This window comes from Anomaloglossus baeobatrachus, chromosome 5 (assembly GCF_048569485.1).
Source record: "Anomaloglossus baeobatrachus isolate aAnoBae1 chromosome 5, aAnoBae1.hap1, whole genome shotgun sequence".
NCBI lineage: Eukaryota > Metazoa > Chordata > Amphibia > Anura > Aromobatidae > Anomaloglossus > Anomaloglossus baeobatrachus.
Window position 1 is genome coordinate 14,964,571 of NC_134357.1, and position 22,359 is coordinate 14,986,929.

The 22,359-nt window shown below is 45.0% G+C and overlaps 1 protein-coding gene across 1 annotated transcript in view; it reads left to right on the forward strand.

Moving 5' to 3' along the window:
* The window catches only part of SORCS1 (sortilin related VPS10 domain containing receptor 1), an 807,859-nt gene that overhangs the window by 538,604 nt on the left and 246,896 nt on the right, over positions 1–22,359 (forward strand). The window contains 2 exon segments of the mRNA XM_075348232.1: positions 3,165–3,283; positions 20,944–21,033. Of these exon segments, the coding sequence (XP_075204347.1) occupies positions 3,165–3,283; positions 20,944–21,033 (209 nt within the window).

Here is a 22,359-nt window from a genome sequence, read left to right on the forward strand (position 1 = left end):
ACCTCTATTGTAGGGACACGGAGACCTCTATTGTAGGGGCACGGAGACCTCTATTGTAGGGGCACGGAGACCTCTATTGTAGGGGCACGGAGACCTCTATTGTAGGGGCACGGAGACCTCTTGTAGGGGCACGGAGACCTCTATTGTAGGGGCACAGAGACCTCTTGTAGGGGCACGGAGACCTCTATTGTAGGGGCATGGAGACCTCTATTGTAGGGGCATGTAGACCTCTATTGTAGGGGCACGGAGACCTCTATTGTAGGGGCACGGAGACCTCTATTGTAGGGGCACGGAGACCTCTATTGTAAGGGCACAGAGACCTCTATTGTAGGGGCATGGAGACCTTTATTGTAGGGGCACGGAGACCTCTATTGTAGGGGCACGGAGACCTTTATTGTAGGGGCACGGAGACCTCTATTGTAGGGGCATGGAGACCTCTATTGTAGGGGCACGGAGACCTCTATTGTAGGGGCACAGAGACCTTTATTGTAGGGGCACGGAGACCTCTATTGTAGGGGCATGGAGACCTCTATTGTAGGGGCACAGAGACCTTTATTGTAGGGGCACGGAGACCTCTATTGTAGGGGCACAGAGACCTTTATTGTAGGGTCACAGAGACCTCTATTGTAGGGACACGGAGACCTCTATTGTAGGGGCACAGAGACCTTTATTGTAGGGGCACGGAGACCTCTATTGTAGGGGCACGGAGACCTCTATTGTAGGGGCACGGAGACCATTATTGTGGGGGCACGGAGACCTCTATTGTAGGGGCACTGAGACCTCTATTGTGGGGGGTACGGAGACCTCTATTGTAGGGGCACGGAGACCTCTATTGTAGGGGCACGGAGACCTCTATTGTAGGGACACGGAGACCTCTATTGTAGGGGCACGTAGACCTCTATTGTAGGGACACGTAGACCTCTATTGTAGGGACACGGAGACCTCTATTGTAGGGGCACAGAGACCTCTATTGTAGGGGCACGGAGACCTCTATTGTAGGGACACGGAGACCTCTATTGTAGGGGCACAGAGAGCTCTATTGTAGGGGCATGGACACCTCTATTGTAGGGGCACGGAGACCTCTATTGTAGGGACACATAGACCTCTATTGTAGGGGCACGTAGACCTCTATTGTAGGGACACGTAGACCTCTATTGTAGGGGCACGTAGACCTCTATTGTAGGGACACAGAGACCTCTATTGTAGGGGCACAGAGACCTCTATTGTAGGGACACGGAGATCTCTATTGTAGGGGCACGGAGACCTCTATTGTAGGGGCACAGAGACCTCTATTGTAGGGGCACGTAGACCTCTATTGTAGGGACACAGAGACCTCTATTGTAGGGGCACAGAGACCTCTATTGTTGGGGCACGTAGACCTCTATTGTAGGGACACGGAGACCTCTATTGTAGGGGCACGTAGACCTCTATTGTAGGGGCACGGAGACCTCTATTGTAGGGACACATAGACCTCTATTGTAGGGACACGGAGACCTCTATTGTAGGGGCACGGAGACCATTATTGTGGGGGCACGGAGACCTTTATTGTAGGGGCACTGAGACCTCTATTGTGGGGGTACGGAGACCTCTATTGTAGGGGCACGGAGACCTCTATTGTAGGGGCACGGAGACCTCTATTGTAAGGACATGGAGACCTCTATTGTAGGGGCACAGAGAGCTCTATTGTAGGGGCACGGAGACCTCTATTGTATGGGCATGGACACCTCTATTGTAGGGGCACGGAGACCTCTATTGTAGGGACACATAGACCTCTATTGTAGGGGCACGGAGACCTCTATTGTAGGGACACGTAGACCTCTATTGTAGGGGCACGGAGACCTCTATTGTAGGGGCACGGAGACCATTATTGTGGGGGCACGGAGACCTCTATTGTAGGGGCACTGAGACCTCTATTGTGGGGGTACGGAGACCTCTATTGTAGGGGCACGGAGACCTCTATTGTAGGGGCACGGAGACCTCTATTGTAAGGACACGGAGACCTCTATTGTAGGGGCACAGAGAGCTCTATTGTAGGGGCACGGAGACCTCTATTGTAGGGGCACGTAGACCTCTATTGTAGGGGCACATAGCCCTCTATTGTAGGGGCACGGAGACCTCTATTGTAGGGGCACGGAGACCTCTATTGTAGGGGCACGTAGACCTCTATTGTAGGGACACAGAGACCTCTATTGTAGGGGCACAGAGACCTCTATTGTAGTGGCACGGAGACCTCTATTGTAGGGGCACGTAGACTTCTATTGTAGGGACACAGAGACCTCTATTGTAGGGGCACGTAGACCTCTATTGTAGGGGCACGTAGCCCTCTATTGTAGGGGCACGTAGCCCTCTATTGTAGGGGCACGTAGCCCTCTATTGTAGGGGCACGTAGCCCTCTATTGTAGGGGCACGGAGACCTCTATTGTAGGGGCACAGAGACCTCTATTGTAGTGGCACGGAGACCTCTATTGTAGGGGCACGTAGACCTCTATTGTAGGGACACAGAGACCTCTATTGTAGGGGCACGGAGACCTCTATTGTAGGGGCACGGAGACCTCTATTGTAGGGACACAGAGACCTCTATTGTAGGGGCACGTAGACCTCTATTGTAGGGGCACGTAGCCCTCTATTGTAGGGGCACGTAGCCCTCTATTGTAGGGGCACGTAGCCCTCTATTGTAGGGGCACGTAGCCCTCTATTGTAGGGGCACGGAGACCTCTATTGTAGGGGCACAGAGACCTCTATTGTAGGGGCACAGAGACCTCTATTGGGACTCTCGGGTATTTCGACAGCCAAATACTTTTCATTTCTTTTTTAGTTCTTGAATAAAACTTGCTTTTAAATGTAACAATTTCACAACTTTCCTATTTAGTTCTGATTCTCCCAGAATTGATGTCCTCAGCGAGCGGTATTGATAATCTGCCTGCAGGGATAATAATAGCGTCCCAGTGATACCTTGTGGCTTCATGAAGCCGTCCGTATATTCCGGGGATGACGCTGTGGACGCGTACATGCAGAACATACTCCTGCGCTGTGATTCCATCTCACAAAGTGATGTGTTTGACAATTTAACTCATTTTCAGCAACAGTAAAATGCTGTGATTGCCACAAAATGTAATGACGGTAAAGCGATGAGCAGCTCGATTGACTCTTGTTCTGGATTTCAGATGCTCAGTACATCGTGTGTAAGATGAACAACTGCTCGGAGACGGTGAGGATGAAGCCCTTCGCGGGATACATCGACACCAACTCCCTCATCGTCCAAGACGAATATGTCTTTGTCCAGGTGAGTCAATCCCAGCCTTCCCTGCCCAATGTGTCCTTGGTACTATAAGCTGCAAAACATCCCTCAAAATATTGTATAGAAGTCTCATTATTTGTGCAAAAAGTCATATTTTCAAACTGAAGATTTGTAGTTTGTTTTGGGCTTGTGCAAATATTCAGAAGCCAATCAGTATTAGCAGAGCTTCAGTATAAAGCACGAGAAATGACTGAGAAGGAACCTAACCCTCCACTTAGCCCTTAGGGCTAATCTCACCTGGCCATACAAATCAGGTACACATTGGCCGGACTATTGTTTGGTTGACCACAAGTGTTGAATGGGGTGCAAAGAGCCCTCCAATGATTCAGTGAAATGTAATATTACCAAGCCGTCACTCAAAAAATTCTCCAATAATTCACAATTGGATGAACTAGATCCCCCCTAGTAAGATATAGAGGAATATACTGACTTACAGCCTATTCAAGCCAAAACATTGCCCTTCACCTCTTAAGTGAACCTTGCAAAGCACTGACACCCTATTCTTCCCCTCCAGGATGTAAGGCCAGCATCACACTGGAGCATACAGATTCTCGGTGTGCGACACAATACAGGAATGGTATAAAAGGCAGGCCCTGATGGTATAAAAAGGGGAGAGGGGACACCTCCTGCAACTCTCATGTGCCTAGACCATCACTTGCCCTGAACTCACCCTGGCTAGTGAGAAGGCTGGTGAGAACACTAGTCTCACCACTACAATAATAACAGCATGCAGCACTATACAGGTGTAACAACAGGGATGGTATAAAAGGAAGTCTCTGATGGTATAAAGAGCGGAGAGGGGACACCTCCTGCAACTTACCTGAGTCTATACTCCCTAATATCCCTATGTGGGTCCTTCCCCTAGGCCATCACTTGTTATGAACTCAAGATGTCTAGTGACAAGGCCCACAAGAACACTAGTCTCACCACTACAATAATAATAACAACAACAGCATGCGGCACAATACAGGGGTAAAAACAGGGATGGTATAAAAGGAAAGCCCTGATGGTATAAAGAGGGGCCACCTCCTGTAACTCACCTGAGTCTGTATTCTAAACTCCCTAACATCCCTATGCGGGTCCTTTTCCTAGGCCATCACTTGCCCTGAACTCACCCTGGCTAGTGAGAAGGACGGCGGCAAGAGCACTAGTCTCACCATTACAATAATAATAACAGCGTGCGGCACAATACAGGGGTAACAACAAGGATGATATAAAAGGAAGGCCCTGGCAATATAAAGAGGGGAGAGTTGACACATCCTGAAGCTCACCGGAGTCTTTACCCTAAACTCTCTAACGTCCCTATACGGGCCCTTCCCCTCGTCACCGCCACGTGCCTAGGCCATCACTTGCCCTGAGCACTACCTGGCTAGGGAGAAGGCCTGCGAGAGCACTAGTCTCACCACTGGAATAATATAACACAAGGTAAGGGAGACAGACAGAGGGAAAAGATACACAAAGGAAAACACTCCATGTGTCTTTAATGCAGCAAAATACCAATAATGTTGCAATAGTCACAACGCCACAGCTTCTTCCAGAGACTGGCTCCTTCCAAAGTGGTCAGCATAAGAATAATATTCTATAACTGGCATCAGATGGTAAGACATGTGACTTTTTATAGTGAAGGAGGGTTGGTCACAAAAGAGCTGCAGCTGAGATTAAGGCTACAAAGGACAGCAAGATAGGACAGAGTCCGTAACCCCTACAGCACCAAGCTGCAGACCTGTGCATAATAAGGCGTTGTGACCTTCTGGTCCCAGACTCTCCAGAGATCTCCCCAGAGGGGGGCACAGCTATGACAGCCGGACTTTGATTTTTTTTATTTTGGCCAATGACATTAGGCCCGTGTGACCCCCAGACAGGGTCGGTATTTCTCTTATTTGTGTCTCTTACATTTCGGGGCAAACGTCCTTAACATAGTGTTAGCATTTTATTTAAAGCATTGTTTGTCTTTTTTTCACCTTAGTTTTTCTATTTAAATGCAAATGACAAATTGAATGAATGAATGAATGAATGAATGTAATGTTTTAATTCCAGTATTTGTTAATACTATATTAGGTTTCACTAAATAGAGGCAAGAAGGGGGTTACTATTACTAAACAGAGGCAAAAGTGCAATAAATAAGCACCTTGAGGGCTCCATTACTAAGAAGAGGCACAGAAGGGACACTATTATTAAGAAGAGATGAAGAGGGGGCACTATTACTAAGAAGAGGCAAAAGGGGCAATATTACTAAGAAGAGGCAAAAGGGGCAATATTACTAAGAAGAGGCACAAAGTGGCCAATATTACTAAGAAGAGGCAAAAGGGGCAATATTACTAAGAAGAGGCAAAAGGGGCAATATTACTAAGAAGAGGCAAAAGGGGCAATATTACTAAGAAGAGGAAAAAGGGGCAATATTACTAAGAAGAGGCAAAAGGGGCAATATTACTAAGAAGAGGCACAAAGTGGCCAATATTACTATGAAGAGGCAAAAGGGGCAATATTACTATGAAGAGGCAAAAGAGGCAATATTACTAAGAAGAGGAAAAAGGGGCAATATTACTATGAAGAGGCAAAAGGGGCAATATTACTTAGAAGAGACAAAATGGGTAATATTACTATGAAGAGGCACAAAATGGGCAATATTACTAAAAAGAGGCAAAAGCGTTGTTATTATTATGAATAGGCACAGAGGGGTCACAATTAGTATGAAGAGAGACAGAGAGGGCACAATTACTATGAAGAGGCACAAAGTGGGGAATATTACTATGAAGAGGCACATGGGGCACTATTACTTTGTAGAGGCACAGAGGTGGCACTGTTGCTTGTTTTGTGGCTGTATAAAGGGCTGGTGTGACTCCCCACTAGGTGGCAGCAGTGTAGTCAAGGAGAGACAAAGTAATACTGTAACAGAAAGGAGGCTGAAGTACAGCAGAGTAACTTAAGGAGGCAGTTCACAGGTGAACCACCAGGGGGCAATAGAGTAGTCAAGCAGTCAAGATCTAGCCAGGAAGTCAAGTCACTGCAGAGAGAGGATGAAGATCAGGTCAGAAAACAGAACTGAGGTCAGATGCCAGGAGATCAGGTATGCAGAGGGGAACACAAAGGGCGCAGGGAACAGAAGACAAGACCGGTGGGGACACAAACATGGGAAGGAGGATGAACCAGGATGGGAAAACAAATAACAGGAGAGGGAAGTCAGGGACTGGGACAGATGGACGAACGGGGAAGGGTACAGGTCAGGACACGGTAACTAGGAGTCAGGTGAAACAGGAAATCTCACTAGAGCCAGTCACAGGCTGCAGAGCAAAACTATAACCAGCACTGGAATGCTGGTGCAGCGCCCAGATATAGTGTCTCCTGAAACTGGAACAAGGCTAATGGGAGTTAACCCCTGACATGACCAGGCCGGGTCCGGGAAACTCTGGAGCGGAGAATTCCAGTCCTGGATCATGACAGTGGCATTTGGTAGTTGTGTGGCTTTATTATTATTTAGAGATTTATAATCAGACATAGAAATTATCCTACAGCTTTGTTGTCTTTGAAATATTATATTTCTATTTCTGAGCGGAGCACTGTGCTGCTGGAGCTGCTGGAGCTACTGGAGCTGCTGGTGCTGCTGGAGCTGCTGGAGCACTGTGCTTCTGGAGCTGCTGGAGCTGCTGGAGCTGCTGGTACTGCTGGAGCTGCTGGTGCTGCTGGAGCTGCTGGAGCTACTGGAGCACTGTGCTGCTGGAGCTGCTGGTGCTGCTGGAGCTGCTGGAGCACTGTGCTGCTCGAGCTGCTGGAGCTGCTGGAGCACTGTGCTGCTGGAGCTGCTGGAGCTGCTGGTGCTGCTGGTGCTGCTGGAGCTGCTGGAGCACTGTGCTGCAGGAGCTGCTGGAGCTGCTGGTGCTGCTGGTGCTGCTGGAGCTGCTGGAGCACTGTGCTGCTGGAGCTGCTGGTGTTGCCCCCCAGGGCTGCAGTACTTCCCCCGATCTTCCCTCTAAATTCACTTAGTCCTGAGCCTACCCTGCGCCCTGCACCGGCTATATCATGCATTGTTTTATTTTTGTAATGGGGGATACGGTGTGGCCTATTAACACTAGAACTACTGGACTCGTGACAGCTATATAGAAATACATGGTGCAAAGTAGTCAAAATGACTACCTCTGTAGTTCTAGTGTTAATCAGGAGAAAAGTGGTCTCACATGCATTTTATAATTAGGGAATTTTGATTTCCTCTAATGTGAGGGAACCCAAAACTTGTAATAGAGACCCCCATCTAGGGATGCAGGTATGGGCTAGTAATATTACTAGTATTACTATGTGGGCTTGTGTGCTTTATGAAATACCAGGGCTGAAGTCTAGTCCCAGTCCGGCTTTGCTCCAGGCTATAAGGCTGTGTGCAAATTGAGTTTTTGAGGTGGGTCTACTCTGTATAACATAAGTAATCATATGCTACATAATTGCAAGTCAAATTTATGTATGAGATAGCCAAGATGATTGTCTATAAAATGAAGGTCATCTCACGCTCAAAGCTGTAGAGGATGGAGAGATATGGAGCCTGAAATTCAAAAGTGCAAAACATTGTTACCCTTTTGCTTGTCAGTGTAGAGCTTTATCTGTACAGATCTGTACTACCCAAGAGAATTAATAATTGTTGAAAATGATATTTACTTTGTAGCATTTTACAAACAAGATAATTTCCCATCTTAGTACCACATTTGTTATGCAAAGTACAAACTGGTCCAAAATCCTGAAACTCGGTCTTTGTGGTTGTCACTCAGACTTTTACACAAGACTCACTGACTGTCAGGCTCTGTTCACATTGCAGATACTGACACTCTACCCGATGGTTTCTCTGGTGTTTCTGATCTTCACAGGCAGACTCGGGCATCAACCAGCTGTGTACTCATTCTTAAACAGGCTTGCAGGAGTTAACCTTCTGGGATCACATGTTGTAAGGAAGCCAATTACTTCTGCTCCTTGCATACTTAGGTTGGAGGAGATCTTACACCCATGCCGACTATAGTTTGGTCTGTGAGTTGTGGTGTCCTAGATTTCCTGGAGAAAGAGTTGCTTTGTGCTTGGTGTTGTTGTCAAGTTTAACTGTCGTCTTGTTGTTTCCTCCCTGCTCTTGTTTTCCTCCTAATATCTTCTTGTCTTATACCTGTGTGTGCATGCTGTGTGACAGCGTTATGGTTTCCCCTGTGCAATGGTGGAATATGGGGGATTGTGTATCATGCTGTGTAGGTTTCTAATTTAAGCGTGGTTCACTGTCCATTCAGTATTCCTTGTGTGTACATTGTCCTGTTTGCAGGTATAATCCCTCCCCTACTGGGATTTTGTTCCTAAGTTGGGGGGAGGGGGTCCTGGGATCCACCTAAACTCTGCTTACCTTAAGAATTGGTCAGTCTGGCTGAGCAGAAGAGAGAAGCAGTCTGTTTGAGAACTTGAAGAAAGAAGGAAGAAGATTGATCCTCTGGGCTGAAGCTGCGGCTCCTCAGAAAGACCTGGACATTTATCGCTTACTGGACTATATTCTTATTTCTGGACTATTTTTACCCTCTGTATGGTGGATTATTTTATGGACCATTTGATATGCTTGGAATAAATATTCTTGGATTGCTCACTCATCTCTCGCTCTGTTGATTGTGTGATATGGGAGATGGACCCCGTCACACCCTATTTGTCTATTTCTATGGGTTAAATCACACTCCTGTCCCAGCCCTCCCCTGGGTGAGAAGGAGTGGATATAAGATCAGGGCTGGTCAGGAGCAGGGCCAGGAAGGAGACTCAAGCATCCCCACCATTAGGGGTATCTCTGAGAATAGGGATAGCACAGGGTCCCCAAGTCTGAGGGTCAGCATAGGGGCCCCAATAACCCGCTATCCCCATAGTCCCACGTAACAGTGGTCTATCTGTCACAGAGTATCAGGCTGGATGTGAGCTGCCATTTCTCAGCTCAGGAAAATATCAAGGATAAGTGAAACAATTGTAAACTAATTGAGTTTGATTAGAATTTTACAAAACAAATTGTATATTCTGTCAATCTGAATTCTTGGGAATCCAGCAAAATAGCGTCCAGACATTTTTTTTTTTGCAAGGTTATTATGGTTTATGAAAAGGCTAAAGAACAACAAAATATCAGTTACCTCGCCCCTCGCCTGTACCTGCCGCCACAGCTTCTGTAGCCTCCTTAGGCACCTGCCTCAGTCCAGATGGATAGATATGAGCTTGATACGTAGATGTGTATCACTGCTGTATTGATTAGGGCGGTATTATTCTTCTTGGTGATTTTTTTGCGCTACTTATTTTCCAGTTGTATCTAAATCATGCAGATTGCATCCATTGCTTATGTATTCACTACGGGCCACTTGCAGCTTTCTGGCTGCTCTTCCCAAGTCTTCCCCAAGTGGCCGCAGTGGACCACTTCCCTTTGTCTTGGCTCTCTCTAGACGTATGATTGGCATACGGCCTATCCAGCTGAATGCCGCCTGATCATGCACCGGCCTGGATCCTGTGCGTTGCGGTAATTCACTGAAGGGTTCTCCGGCTTGATCCATGACTTGGTTTCTCAACATCGCCTACACCAAGTAATTAGGTTTTCTTGAAGTAAATGAGCAATATGCTTATCTCTCCTCCACTAATTGTATCCCCTGAGCTTAATTGTTTGCTTCACGCTGGAGAATGTTGTGGAAAGCGCTTTTGGCTGAAGAATGATTGGATCCATCAGAACACGTTCCTCCCGGACTTTTCATGGGGCTTCATTTCTTCTCTCCTGAAGTCTCCGCGCACAGACGTAGGAGGCTTTAAATAACTTGATTGCTCCCAGATTCGGTCACTTTGTGTTAATCAGTAACGATGGCCCCTGCTCATCAAAGCTTTTACCCCCAGAAAACTGTACAAAGACTTTGCCACTTTCGGCATTTTCATGCCATTAGCACCCAACTCTGACAACATGAGGGGCAATGGGGGCATGATGAGACGTAGCGCCCAGTGGAGTAACTTAAAGATCATAAGCCAAAAAGCAAATGCTCCAATGGGGTCCCGAATCAATGCAAGTCTTTAATAGCATTGGCCTTTTCATATAGACTAAAGGGACTTTTTGGGCCTCCTTGGTTCCAATTGCAACCCCTGCTCCTATTGTAGTTATGTAACTGATGGCGACTCCTCTTGTTACGTGGCGGTCACACTTGACAGATAGTCCTGTAGTTTTGGCTACACAAGCTGCTCTCTGACTTTCCCTTTTTCCCTGCTTGGGGTTAATCATTTTCTCTTTAGGACCCTGTGGATATCCTCACCTTTTCAGCTGTTTTTCATCAGCACTTCCCTTTGTTTATTTATACACCCTCATTTCCCATTACTCTGTGCTGGTGATAGGTCTAATACCCTTAACAAGTCTTCAGTGCAAGCAGTCAGCTTGTATTTGTAGCGCCCCTGAAACCATCAGGAGGTACAAGGTACTGCATCCTGTCAAAGATGCAGGGCCTACCCCTAGAAACGTGGAAGACCAGTGCCGGTAACACCAAAACATACTACATTCCCAGTTTTTCCCATCCCCAACGACTGGTGACAGACTAGAATTGGACCCAATGGATGGCCACCCAGGGGTGTAGCCGATCCAGTCCACTAGACGACAACCAGGTGGGAGGGGACAAACAGTCAGTGAGTGAGGAGAGAGAATCAGGAGGTGGAAGTGAGAGGAGTCGGACGTGACCACACTGACGGGAGTGTAACGGTGACCTGAGGGCCCAGGCATGTGGTTGCTGGTGGAGAACAGCGGAGTAGTCCCGGAACCATAGCACCGACGGGGTACAGAGCCCTAGGTCAAGCAAATGCTCCTGGCAGAGCTGATAAAATCTGCACAGTGAGGGGGCCATCCAGGACCTCACTGACCGTAAAGTTCGGGGGCACCAGCAGTAATGGGAGAGCCAGGGATAGGAACAGAACACGACCCTACAGAGTTCAAACTGCCCGCCATATGGACTAAAGACCAAGAAACAACTAGGAGGGGACCCCAGATGCTCCAAGCCATGTGGACCCACAAACTAGAGAAAGGTGCAGAAAGGTGTGGAAAGAAACCACCAGGTCACTAAACCGGCACTGGGACTAAGGGAACCAGCGGTGAACACCAGCCTTCCTCCGGGTACTAGTCATCAAGCTGCCGTGAATAAAGAACCCAGTTACACTGCAATCCCTTGTGTGGCCTACCTTATTTCTGTGCCTAACTCCATCACCTACCCCCTGGGACCCCGACCCTACTTGCAGAGGGCCCAACATCCAGGCTGCCACCAACATCAGCTCCAGCGGAGAGAAACTGAGCAGCAGCGGTTCCATCACCATAACCGCAACCCGCAAGTGGCGTCACGATACAAACTTTGTAAATACTCCCCTGTACATAACCCCCTTTTAAAGCGACCCCCCAGGGTCATGGAACCGGGCAACGGCCATCTAGTGATCTGTCCCCGTAAATATACCGCCCAAGACCAAGTACCCCATAGCCCTGTGCGGCACATATTCATCTGAAGAAACTTTGATGTTGTTGCAGTTCCTTTCCCTGAGTCATCTGGCGATCAGTTATTTCTATACTTTCCCCTGTTTGTTATCTCTGTGTCTTCTTTAGAGCTTAGTGGGGTTGACTAAGTGCTCATCCCCTCCGTTCCCTAGCTAGGACTTAGCTCAGGGTCAGCCAGGGACAGATAGCCTGCTCGGCGCATAGGTGTGGAACCTACCTAGGATGGTGAGGATAGCCAGGGGTCATCAGTAGGTTTAGTCACCATCTCCCCCTTTCCTAGCCACAGGCATTCCCTTCCCTTTCGCAGTTTGCTTGGAATTTCTCCGTAAATTGCATGACGCATGTTTATGTTTGTCCAATTCATGATGATCAGTGGCATTCCTTGATGGAGAAATCTTTTTGGCGAGAGGAGGATAGTTATGCTGAGTGAGCGTGCTTCGAGGTGTTCGTGTACACTCGGTATTCGGCCGAGCATCGTGGGTGCTCGGATGTGTCGTTCATGAACCTTCTGACACAAAGCAAAACACAGCAGCCAATATCAAACTCATGTCAACTGCTGCGCTCTGCATAGGAACTGGTGACCGCAAACCAAGGTGATCTAGTAGCCACTGGAGAAGAAGTGAGGAGCAATGTTTCACCCCCATAGGCCTTGTCACTTGTGTCAACTATCAATGTGCTTCTCTGTCACTACAGAACTGGACCACTGGTCAGACCATGGAGGTACCAGCACCGGGGCCCAGAATCGTCTGCAACTCCTGCGCTTCCTATAACTAGACCCTCACCATAATCTAAGTGGCCATCACCATTACCGTCTTCACCTCTTCACCCCCTGTTATGTTTGTATTACATGAATTACCGTATGTTAAAAGAAGAGCAGCATTTCTAGCAGAGCCGCGTCCACGGGCCAAAGCGTGCGTCTCGGTGCTAATGGGCTTATACATATGCATGCGGCTTGTTTTCTCTACTGCAGCAGTTAGCGGGTCACTAGAGACGACTTGTTTCAGGGAATTGGTGCTAAGCTCAGTCCTGACATCTGTCTCCGTGTTTGCTGCATCCTTTTATTAAGATGTTGACGGCCATCTTTGCATATGTTGTTATTATTATTAATGGTTAACCGTTTGTCTTCTGCAACTTAAATGTTTTGCATCTAGAGATGAGAGAAGTTTTGTTTCTGTTTCTATTCGTCCGAATTGGCTGAAAAATTTAACTCAATTCATTAAAAATTTAAAGTGCCCCAAAAAGAGGTTTGTTATACTTCAATATCTCCAGACCGCAAAGCATAATAAACAAGGGACCGGTAAAAAGAGAAAAAATAGTAAAGGATTGTCCTCATTTGCCCCAGGCACAGTCCTCACCTATCCTGTTACTTCAGTCACAGTCTTCACTTTGCATGTTCCTTCGTCCGATTTTCATATTTTCTGTCCTTCGTTGTCTTTGGATGCTCTGCCCGTGATAAGGCATCTCATGGTCACGGAGGGTGTGTTACTGTCACGGGGTATGTACAGATGGCAGACGGGCTCCTAGACTGACCCTAAGACTGGGGCTCCTCCATTGTCCATTATCTCGAAAGCAGACTTGATGGTAGCCAGGTTTGAGCCCCCAGCGTGGCCCTATCTCTTGTCTGAGCCCTGATACTACTCCTCGTCCCACTCAAGGAGCGTATCGAAATTCCAGTAACCAAAACCCCACAAGTAGGCACAGACAAACGAAAACTCATGCACACTGCACTTAAACAAAAAAGAGGGACAGTATGTGAACTGGGGAGTAAAGCAAAAAGGGGTGGCAATAAATGCACAACTGGAGGACTCACACACCACGCAGAACCACAACTTGTAGATCACTATAAAAAAGGAAAACCACAGGAACCGAGGAAGCAAAGCTATATCCGGCACTCAGCCCTGGTATCCAGAGCTTTTAAAAAGGGTGAAGGCGGCTGGTGATCAGCAACCTGAGCCCCCAGCAAATGATCACAAGCCAGCAGGACTTAACTCCTGCTGTACTGGAGAGGAATGAAGTCAGAACCAGCGGATGCCCATGACAGGCTGTGCAACCAAGTGATCCCAGGCTGTCTGTCAGACTATGCCATGGCACACAACAAGTGCAATGCTGAACACCGCACGACAGTTATATGGATTGATGCCCATTGCGTCCAACGAAAGCTGGAAGATGCAATGACCGGAGGGGCAGGAGGTGGCGACGGCAGGACAGATGAAGGACAGGGGAGCGTAAATATTTATTATTTCTTAACCTCTTCCTAGACCTCAACAGAATTCAGTAAAATAGCGCCTGACAGGCATAGATTTTTTTGTGAATCGAATCATATTAAAATTTGGACTCAAAATTAAAAAAAAACAATTGTCATAAATTGGACGAGTGACTTGTTTTTAATTACAACTCATTGGAAGCTGCTCAATGTCAGTCATGGCTCTGTGTTGGTTCAGTTTCCAGCTTCTCCTGTTTTCTTTAATTTATTTGTTTTGCTACAATCAGGATTGAATCTAGATTATGTTCAGAATACAACAGTAAGACATTGTTAAGAGCTAGTCACGCGCGCACAGTTACTAGTCACCACAAACAAGCTACTCCGTTTCTCAGAACCCTGCGGTTGCTCTGGCCTTCACCCTTTAACCCCTGTAGACAGAGGTCCCCTGATAAGGACCACAGAGGCAGCTGCTGTTTTGTAGGTCTGGCTGGCAAGAGGGATAGTCAGGGAGCCGGGTCAGATCCAGGAGGTCACGTCAGGAACAAAATCAAACAACAAGAGGGTGGTCAAATGTAAAGGCGAGGTCAATGAACAGGAAAATCAGATCAAAATACAGACGCTCAGGACAGAGGCACAAAGTAGGATAGACACTCTATTGACTGGCAGTGGGAGCTGGCTCTCTGGGCTTTATATAGAACAGCCCCACCCAGTGCTGACAGCAGACAAAAACAAGATTATCCCTGTAGCTTCCAGACTGGACAGAACCACAAGTCGCAGTAATAAGATAGGATTGGTGCTATAAAGCATCACCCGCAACAACAGCGTGGCATTGCCCAGTGGCCAAAGCGGAAACCGTCACAGATGTTACAGATTGACTCTGAACAGCATTGAGCAGCTTGCAATGTTGTAATACATATAAGCATTGAGCAGCTTGCAATGTTATAATACATATAAGCATTGAGCAGCTTGCAATGCTGTCATACATATAAGCATTGAGCAGCTTGCAATGTCATAATACATATAAGCATTGAGCACCTTGCAATGTTGTAATACATATAAGCATTGAGCAGCTTGCAATGTTATAATACATATAAGCATTGAGCAGCTTGCAATGTTGTAATACATGTAAGCATTGAGCAGCTTGCAATGTTGTAATACATGTAAGCATTGAGCAGCTTGCAATGTTGTAATACATATAAGCATTGAGCAGCTTGCAATGTTTTAATACATATAAGCATTGAGCAGCTTGAAATGTTGCAATGCATATAAGCATTGAGCAGCTTGCAATGCTGTAATACATATAAGCATTGAGCAGCTTGCAATGTCGTAATACATATAAGCATTGAGCAGCTTGCAATGTTGTAATACATATAAGCATTTAGCAGCTTGCAATGTTATAATACATATAAGCATTGAGCAGCTTGCAATGCTATCATACATATCAGCATTGAGCAGCTTGCAATGTCGTAATACATATAAGCATTTAGCAGCTTGCAATGTTATAATACATATAAGCATTGAGCAGCTTGCACTATTGTAACACATACAAGGATTGAGCAGCTTGCGATGTTGTAATACATAAAAGCATTGAGCAGCTTGCAATGTTGTAATACATATAAGCATTGAGCAGCTTGCACTATTGTAATACATACAAGGATTGAGCAGCTTGCAATGTTGTAATACATATAAGCATTGAGCAGCTTGCACTATTGTAACACATACAAGGATTGAGCAGCTTGCGATGTTGTAATACATATAAGCATTGAGCAGCTTGCAATGTTATAATACATATAAGCATTGAGCAGCTTGCAATGTTTTAATACATATAAGCATTGAGCAGCTTGCAATGTTGTAATAATACATATAAGCATTGAGCAGCTTGCAATGTTGTAATGCATATAAGCATTGAGCAGCTTGCAATGTTGCAATGCATATAAGCATTGAGCAGCTTACAATGCTGTAATACATATAAGCATTGAGCAGCTTGCAATGTCGTAATACATATAAGCATTGAGCAGCTTGCAATGTTGTAATACATATAAGCATTTAGCAGCTTGCAATGTTATTTATACATATAAGCATTGAGCAGCTTGCACTATTGTAACACATACAAGGATTGAGCAGCTTGCAATGTTGTAATACATATAAGCATTGAGCAGCTTGCACTATTGTAATACATACAAGGATTGAGCAGCTTGCAATGTTGTAATACATATAAGCATTGAGCAGCTTGCACTATTGTAACACATACAAGGATTGAGCAGCTTGCGATGTTGTAATACATAAAAGCATTGAGCAGCTTGCAATGTCGTAATACATATAAGCATTGAGCAGCTTGCAATGTTGTATTACATATAAGCATTGAGCAGCTTGCAGTGTTGTAATACATATAAGCATTGAGCAGCTTGCACTATTGTAATACATATAAGCATTGAGAAGCTTGCAATGTTGTAATAATACATATAAGCATTGAGCAGCTTGCAATGTTGTAATACATATAAGCATTGAGCAGCTTGCAATGTTGTAATGCATATAAGCATTAAGCAGCTTGCAATGTTGTAATACATATAAGCATTGAGCAGCTTGCAATGTCGTAATACATATAAGCATTGAGCAACTTGCAATGTTGTAATACATATTATAAGCAATTTTGTAATACATATAAGATGTAGAAGCCAAACACCTACATATTTATAACTTAACTAAGTGTTTTTTATATATATACAAAATACATTTTGTGCAATAAAAAGGTGTAAAGGACTCAAAATTTCCACCAATGTAACATCTTAATAAAAACATGCAGTAAGCGTGGAGACAGATGTCAGGACTGAGCTTAGTACAAATGCCCTTAAACAAGTCATCTCTAGTGAACCGCTAACTGCTATTGTACGGAAAATAAGCAGCATACATATGTATGAGTACATTAATACTGCGAAGCACGATCCGTCCAGTGCACGCAGCTCTGCTAGTCAAACAGCTTTTGAACAAGACAAATCACGCACTTTTTAAAGCTTTATCTGAAGGAACGCTGGGAGTTTTTTTTGGCCAGTGGAAAGTCTCAAGGAATGACCCATCAGCCATCAATATTCACTAACTAGGTGCAAATGACTGGTGCACATCCCATAATAGGACATCCTTCATGCTCTGAAAGTCTAATATCCTTGATGAGGACCAAGAATAGGAATAACTTATGAATAATAACAAAGAAATACAATTTGGGGAGTAAAATATTTCTTGAGAGCATGTGATCAATCAAGAGCAGCCATTGACATCTAGGGATCGGTGATGGGGTCTGTCCACCTCAAATACTTTTTTTTATTACCCATTAATGGAGTTTTTAAGAAATCACAGTTTTATTGCATATTCTTTGTCAGGCTGATGAGTAGGGTTCAGCTCCTTGGACTTTCCGAAATCAAAGAGCAATGGTTCCCAGTATCCAGAAAATAGTTTCCATTCCCCAAAGACAAGTTGTCAGATCTCCTTAATTCCTGTAACTCCCATTGAATTTAATGGAGACTGATACTGATGGCTTTTTGCTGGTTGATTATTCTGATTTTTAGTACTGAGGGTGGTTGGTTCTGATATCTCATTGTTCCCACCTGTGCTGCTGTGGTCAAAAGAATCACATTTACACTTTTCTAATTACTATACACAGCCTCATACTGCAGTACAACAATCCATATATACTGTATATGTGTATATATAGTATGTGTGTGTGTATATATATACTTAACAAAAAAGTGTGAAACAACTGAAAATATGTCTTATATTCTAAGTTCTTCACAGTCGCCACCTTTTGCTTTGATTACTGCTTTGCACGCTCTTGGCATTCTCTTGATGAGCTTCAAGAGGTAGTCACCGGAAATGGTCTTCACTTCACAGGTGTGCCCTGTCAGGTTTAATAAGTAGGATTTCTTGCCTTATAAATGGGGCTGGGACCATCAGTTGTGTTGTGCAGAAGTCTGGTGGATACACGGCGGATAGTCCTACTGAATAGACTGTTAGAATTTGTATTATGGCAAGAAAAAGGCAGCAAAGTAAAGAAAAACGAGTTGCCATCATTACTTTAAGAAATAAAAGTCAGTCAGTCCAAAAAATTAGAAAAACTTTGAAAGTGTCCCCAAGTTCAGTGGCAAAAACCATCAAACGCTACAAAAAAACTGGCTCCATGAGGACTGCCCCAGGAAAGGAAGACCAAGAGTCACCTGTGCCGCGGAGGATAAGTTTATCCGAGTCACCAGCCTCAGAAATCGCAGGCTAACAGCAGCTCAGATTAGAGACAAGGTCAATGCCACACAGAGTTCTAGCAGCAGACACATCTCTAGAACAATTGTTAAGAGGAGACTTTGTGCAGCAGGTCTTTATGGTAAAATAGCTGCTAGGAAACCACTGCTAAGGACAGGCAACAAGCAGAAGAGACGTGTTTGGGCTAAAGAACACAAGAAATGGACATTAGACCAGTGGAAATCTGTGCTTTGCTCTGATGAGTGCAAATTTGAGATCTTTGGATCCAACCACTGTGTCTTTGTAGAAAAGGTGAATGGATGGATTCTACATGGCTGGTTCCCACCGTGAAGCATGGAGGAGGAGGTGTGATGGTGTGGGGGGGCTTTGCTGGTGACACTGTTGGGGATTCATTCAAAATTGAAGGCATACAGAACCAGCATGGCTACCACAGCATCTTGCAGCGGCATGCTATTGCATCCGGTTTGCGTTAAGTTGGACCTTCATTTATTTTTCAACAGGACAATGGCCCCAAACACACCTCCAGGCTGTGTAAGGGCTATGTGACTAAGAAGGAGAGTGATGGGGGCTACGCCAGATGACCTGGCCTCCACAGTCACCAGACCTGAACCCAATCGAGATGGTTTGGGGTGAGCTGGACCGCAGAGTGAAGGCAAAAGGGCCAACAAGTGCTAAGCATCTCTGGGAAATCCTTCAAGACTGTTGGAAAACCATTTTCCAGCGACTACCTCTTGAAGCTCATCAAGAGAATGCCAAGAGTGTGCAAAGCAGTAATCAAAGCAAAAGGAGGCTACTGTGAAGAACCTAGAATATAAGACATATTTTCAGTTGTTTCACACTTTTTTGTTAAGTATTTCATCCCACATGTGGTAATTCATAGTTTTGATGTCTCCAATGTGAATCTACAATTTTCAGAGTCATGAAAATAAAGAAAACTCTTTGAATGAGAAGGTGTGTCCAAACGTTTGGTCTGTTCTGTATATATGTACGGTATATATATATATATATATATATATATATATATATATATACACATATAATATACCGCCCCATCCTGCAGTACATTGCTCCTTTCCTGTACATATAGTCCTTTTCTTGAGTACATATCTCTCTTCAGCCTCAACATCTTTTCTCCCATATACAGCGCCTTGTGAAAGTATTCAGCCCCCTTGAATTCTTCACCCTTTTCCCACATTTCAGGCTTCAAACATAAAGATAAAATGTTAATGTTCTGGTGAAGAATCAACAAGTGACACAATTGTGAAGATGAAGGAAATTTATTGCTTATTTTAAACTTTTATAGAAAATAAATAACTGAAAATTGTGGCGTGCAATATTCTTCATCCCCTGTAAGTGAATACTTTGCAGCGCCGCCTTTTTCTGCGATTACAGCTGCAGTCTCTTGGGGTATGTGTCTATCAGTTTTGCACATGGAGAGGCTGAAATTCTCGCCCATTCTTCCTTTGTAAACAGCTGGAGCTGAGTGAGGTTGGATGGAGGCGTTTGTGAACAGCAGTTTTCAGCTCTTTCCACAGATTCTCGATTGGGTTCAGGTCTGGACTGTGACTTGGCCATTCTAACACCTGGATACATTTATTTGTGAACCATTCCATTGTAGATTTTGCTTTATGTCTGGGATCATTGTCTCGTTGGAAGACAAATCTCTGTCCCAGTCTCAGGTCTTTTGCAGACTCCAACAGGTTTTCTTCAAGAATGGTCTTGTATTTGGCTCCATCCATCTTCCCGTCAATTTTACCCATCTTCCCTGTCCCTGCTGAAGAAAAGCAGGCCCAAACCATGATGCGGCCACCACCATGTTTGACAGTGGGGATGGTGTGTTCAGGGTGATGAGCTGTGTTGCTTTTACGCCAAACATATCGTTTGGCATTGTGCCCACTTGTTGTTGATTCTTCACCATAACATTGAATTTTTTATCTTTTATGTTTGAAGCCTGAAATGTGGGCAGAGGTTGAAAAATTCAAGGGGTCTAATACTTTCGCAAGGCACTGTATGTACAGCCATATCCAGCAGTATATCACTCTTTTTCTCCTATTGCCATTGGAGATATAGTCCTTGCACCAGGCACAGTGAAATGATCTATAACATGGGCATGGTGCAAAAATCTGCTGAAGTGTTGTGCCTTTTACACCATCTTTTCCATGTTCTTAAATGTGACTGATGCTGAGATTCTCAAGTAGCCGGAGCCGATTTACAGGAACAGATCCTCAAAATGCTCGTCCCGTATTTGCAGATTGACGTTGCCTGTTCCCGCTGGGAGTTCAAGCATTTTTTGAATAATTAGCGGATAGAAGTAATCCCGTAATCTCCCAAGATTGTGGAAATATATTGCTTCCTAATCTACCGGTTCTGTGTTGCTCACCTCCTACCGGCTGCTAATGTACAGTAATTGTGGCTAATCCTCATCCTGCCGATGTAGCAGAGCCGGTGACCTGGTTTATCGGGGAATGGGATTGGCATGAATGACTACGCCAAGGCTCATGGAGTCCACGATTGTCTGCAGCGTTCTGTCACCTTCAATCCACCTGAAGGAAAGTTACTGACGCTTCATGTCACTGTTTCTTAGTGACAGACGTAGCAGAGCTGAGTTTGTCAATAATCTATTACTCTTATAAAGTATATCAATCAAATAGGAGACTTGTCTGTGGAAAGCCTCATGTATATCCAGTCTAACCTATGCCTTGCTCTACACTGCAGCTCACCTCCGGAGGACGTCCGCATTATTACGTTTCCTACAGACGAGAACCGTTTGCACAGATGAAGCTGCCAAAGTACGCCTTACCCAAGGTACAGTGTTCTCCAATCATATCAACAATGACTGCTTAAAGGAATTGTCCAGTTTGTGCAAAGACTTTCCATTTTAAAGATCTCTACATTGAATACAGTTCAAACCAGAAGTTTCCCTACGCTCTCTATACAGACACATCTGCAGGTTTTTCCCTCCACTCTCTATACAGACACATCTGCAGGTTTTTCCCTCCGCTCTCTATAAAGACACATATGCAGGTTTTTCTCTCCGCTCTCTATAAAGACACATCTGCAGGTTTTTCTCTCCACTCTCTATACAGACACATCTGCAGGTTTTTCCCTCCACTCTCTATATAGACACATCTGCAGGTTTTTCCCTTCGCTCTCTATACAGACACATCTGCAGGTTTTTCCCTCCGCTCTCTATAAAGACACATATGCAGGTTTTTCTCTCCGCTCTCTATACAGACACATCTGCAGGTTTTTCCCTCCACTCTCTATACAGACACATCTGCAGGTTTTTCCCTCCACTCTCTATACAGACACATCTGCAGGTTTTTCCCTCCGCTCTCTATACAGACACATATACAGGTTTTTCCCTCCGCTCTCTATACAGACACATCTGCAGGTTGTTCCCTCCGGTCTCTATACAGACACATCTGCAGGTTTTTCCCTCCACTCTCTATACAGACACATCTGCAGGTTTTTCCCTCCGCTCTCTATACAGACACATCTGCATGTTTTTCCCTCCGCTCTCTATACAGACACATCTGCAGGTTTTTCCCTCTGCTCTCTATACAGACACATCTGCAGGTTTTTCCCTCCGCTCTCTATACAGACACATCTGCAGGTTTTTCCCTCCGCTCTCCATACAGACACATCTGCATGTTTTTCCCTCCGCTCTCTATACAGACAAATCTGCAGGTTTTTCCCTCCGCTCTCTATACAGACACATCTGCATGTTTTTCCATCCGCTCTCTAGAAAGAAACATCTACAGGTTTTCCCTCCGCTCTCTATACAGACACATCTGCAGGTTTTTCCCTCCACTCTCTATAAAGACACATCTGCAGGTTTTTCCCTCCACTCTCTATAAAGACACATCTGCAGGTTTTCTCACTATCTGACATGAAATCAGAATAAAACTTTCTCTTTTTAGGTTAATTAGAAATCATTTTAGTTCCTATTTGCCAAATACCAGAATAATGAGAGAGAGAGAGAATGTTTTCAGGCATTTTTAATACTTTCTGCATATTCAAATGTTTCCATACACTGAGTACTATGCCGTTAAACAATATTGGACAGCTGATATGATGATGTCATGTCTTTGGAAGCTTCTGATAGGTTTATTGACAACATCTGAGTTA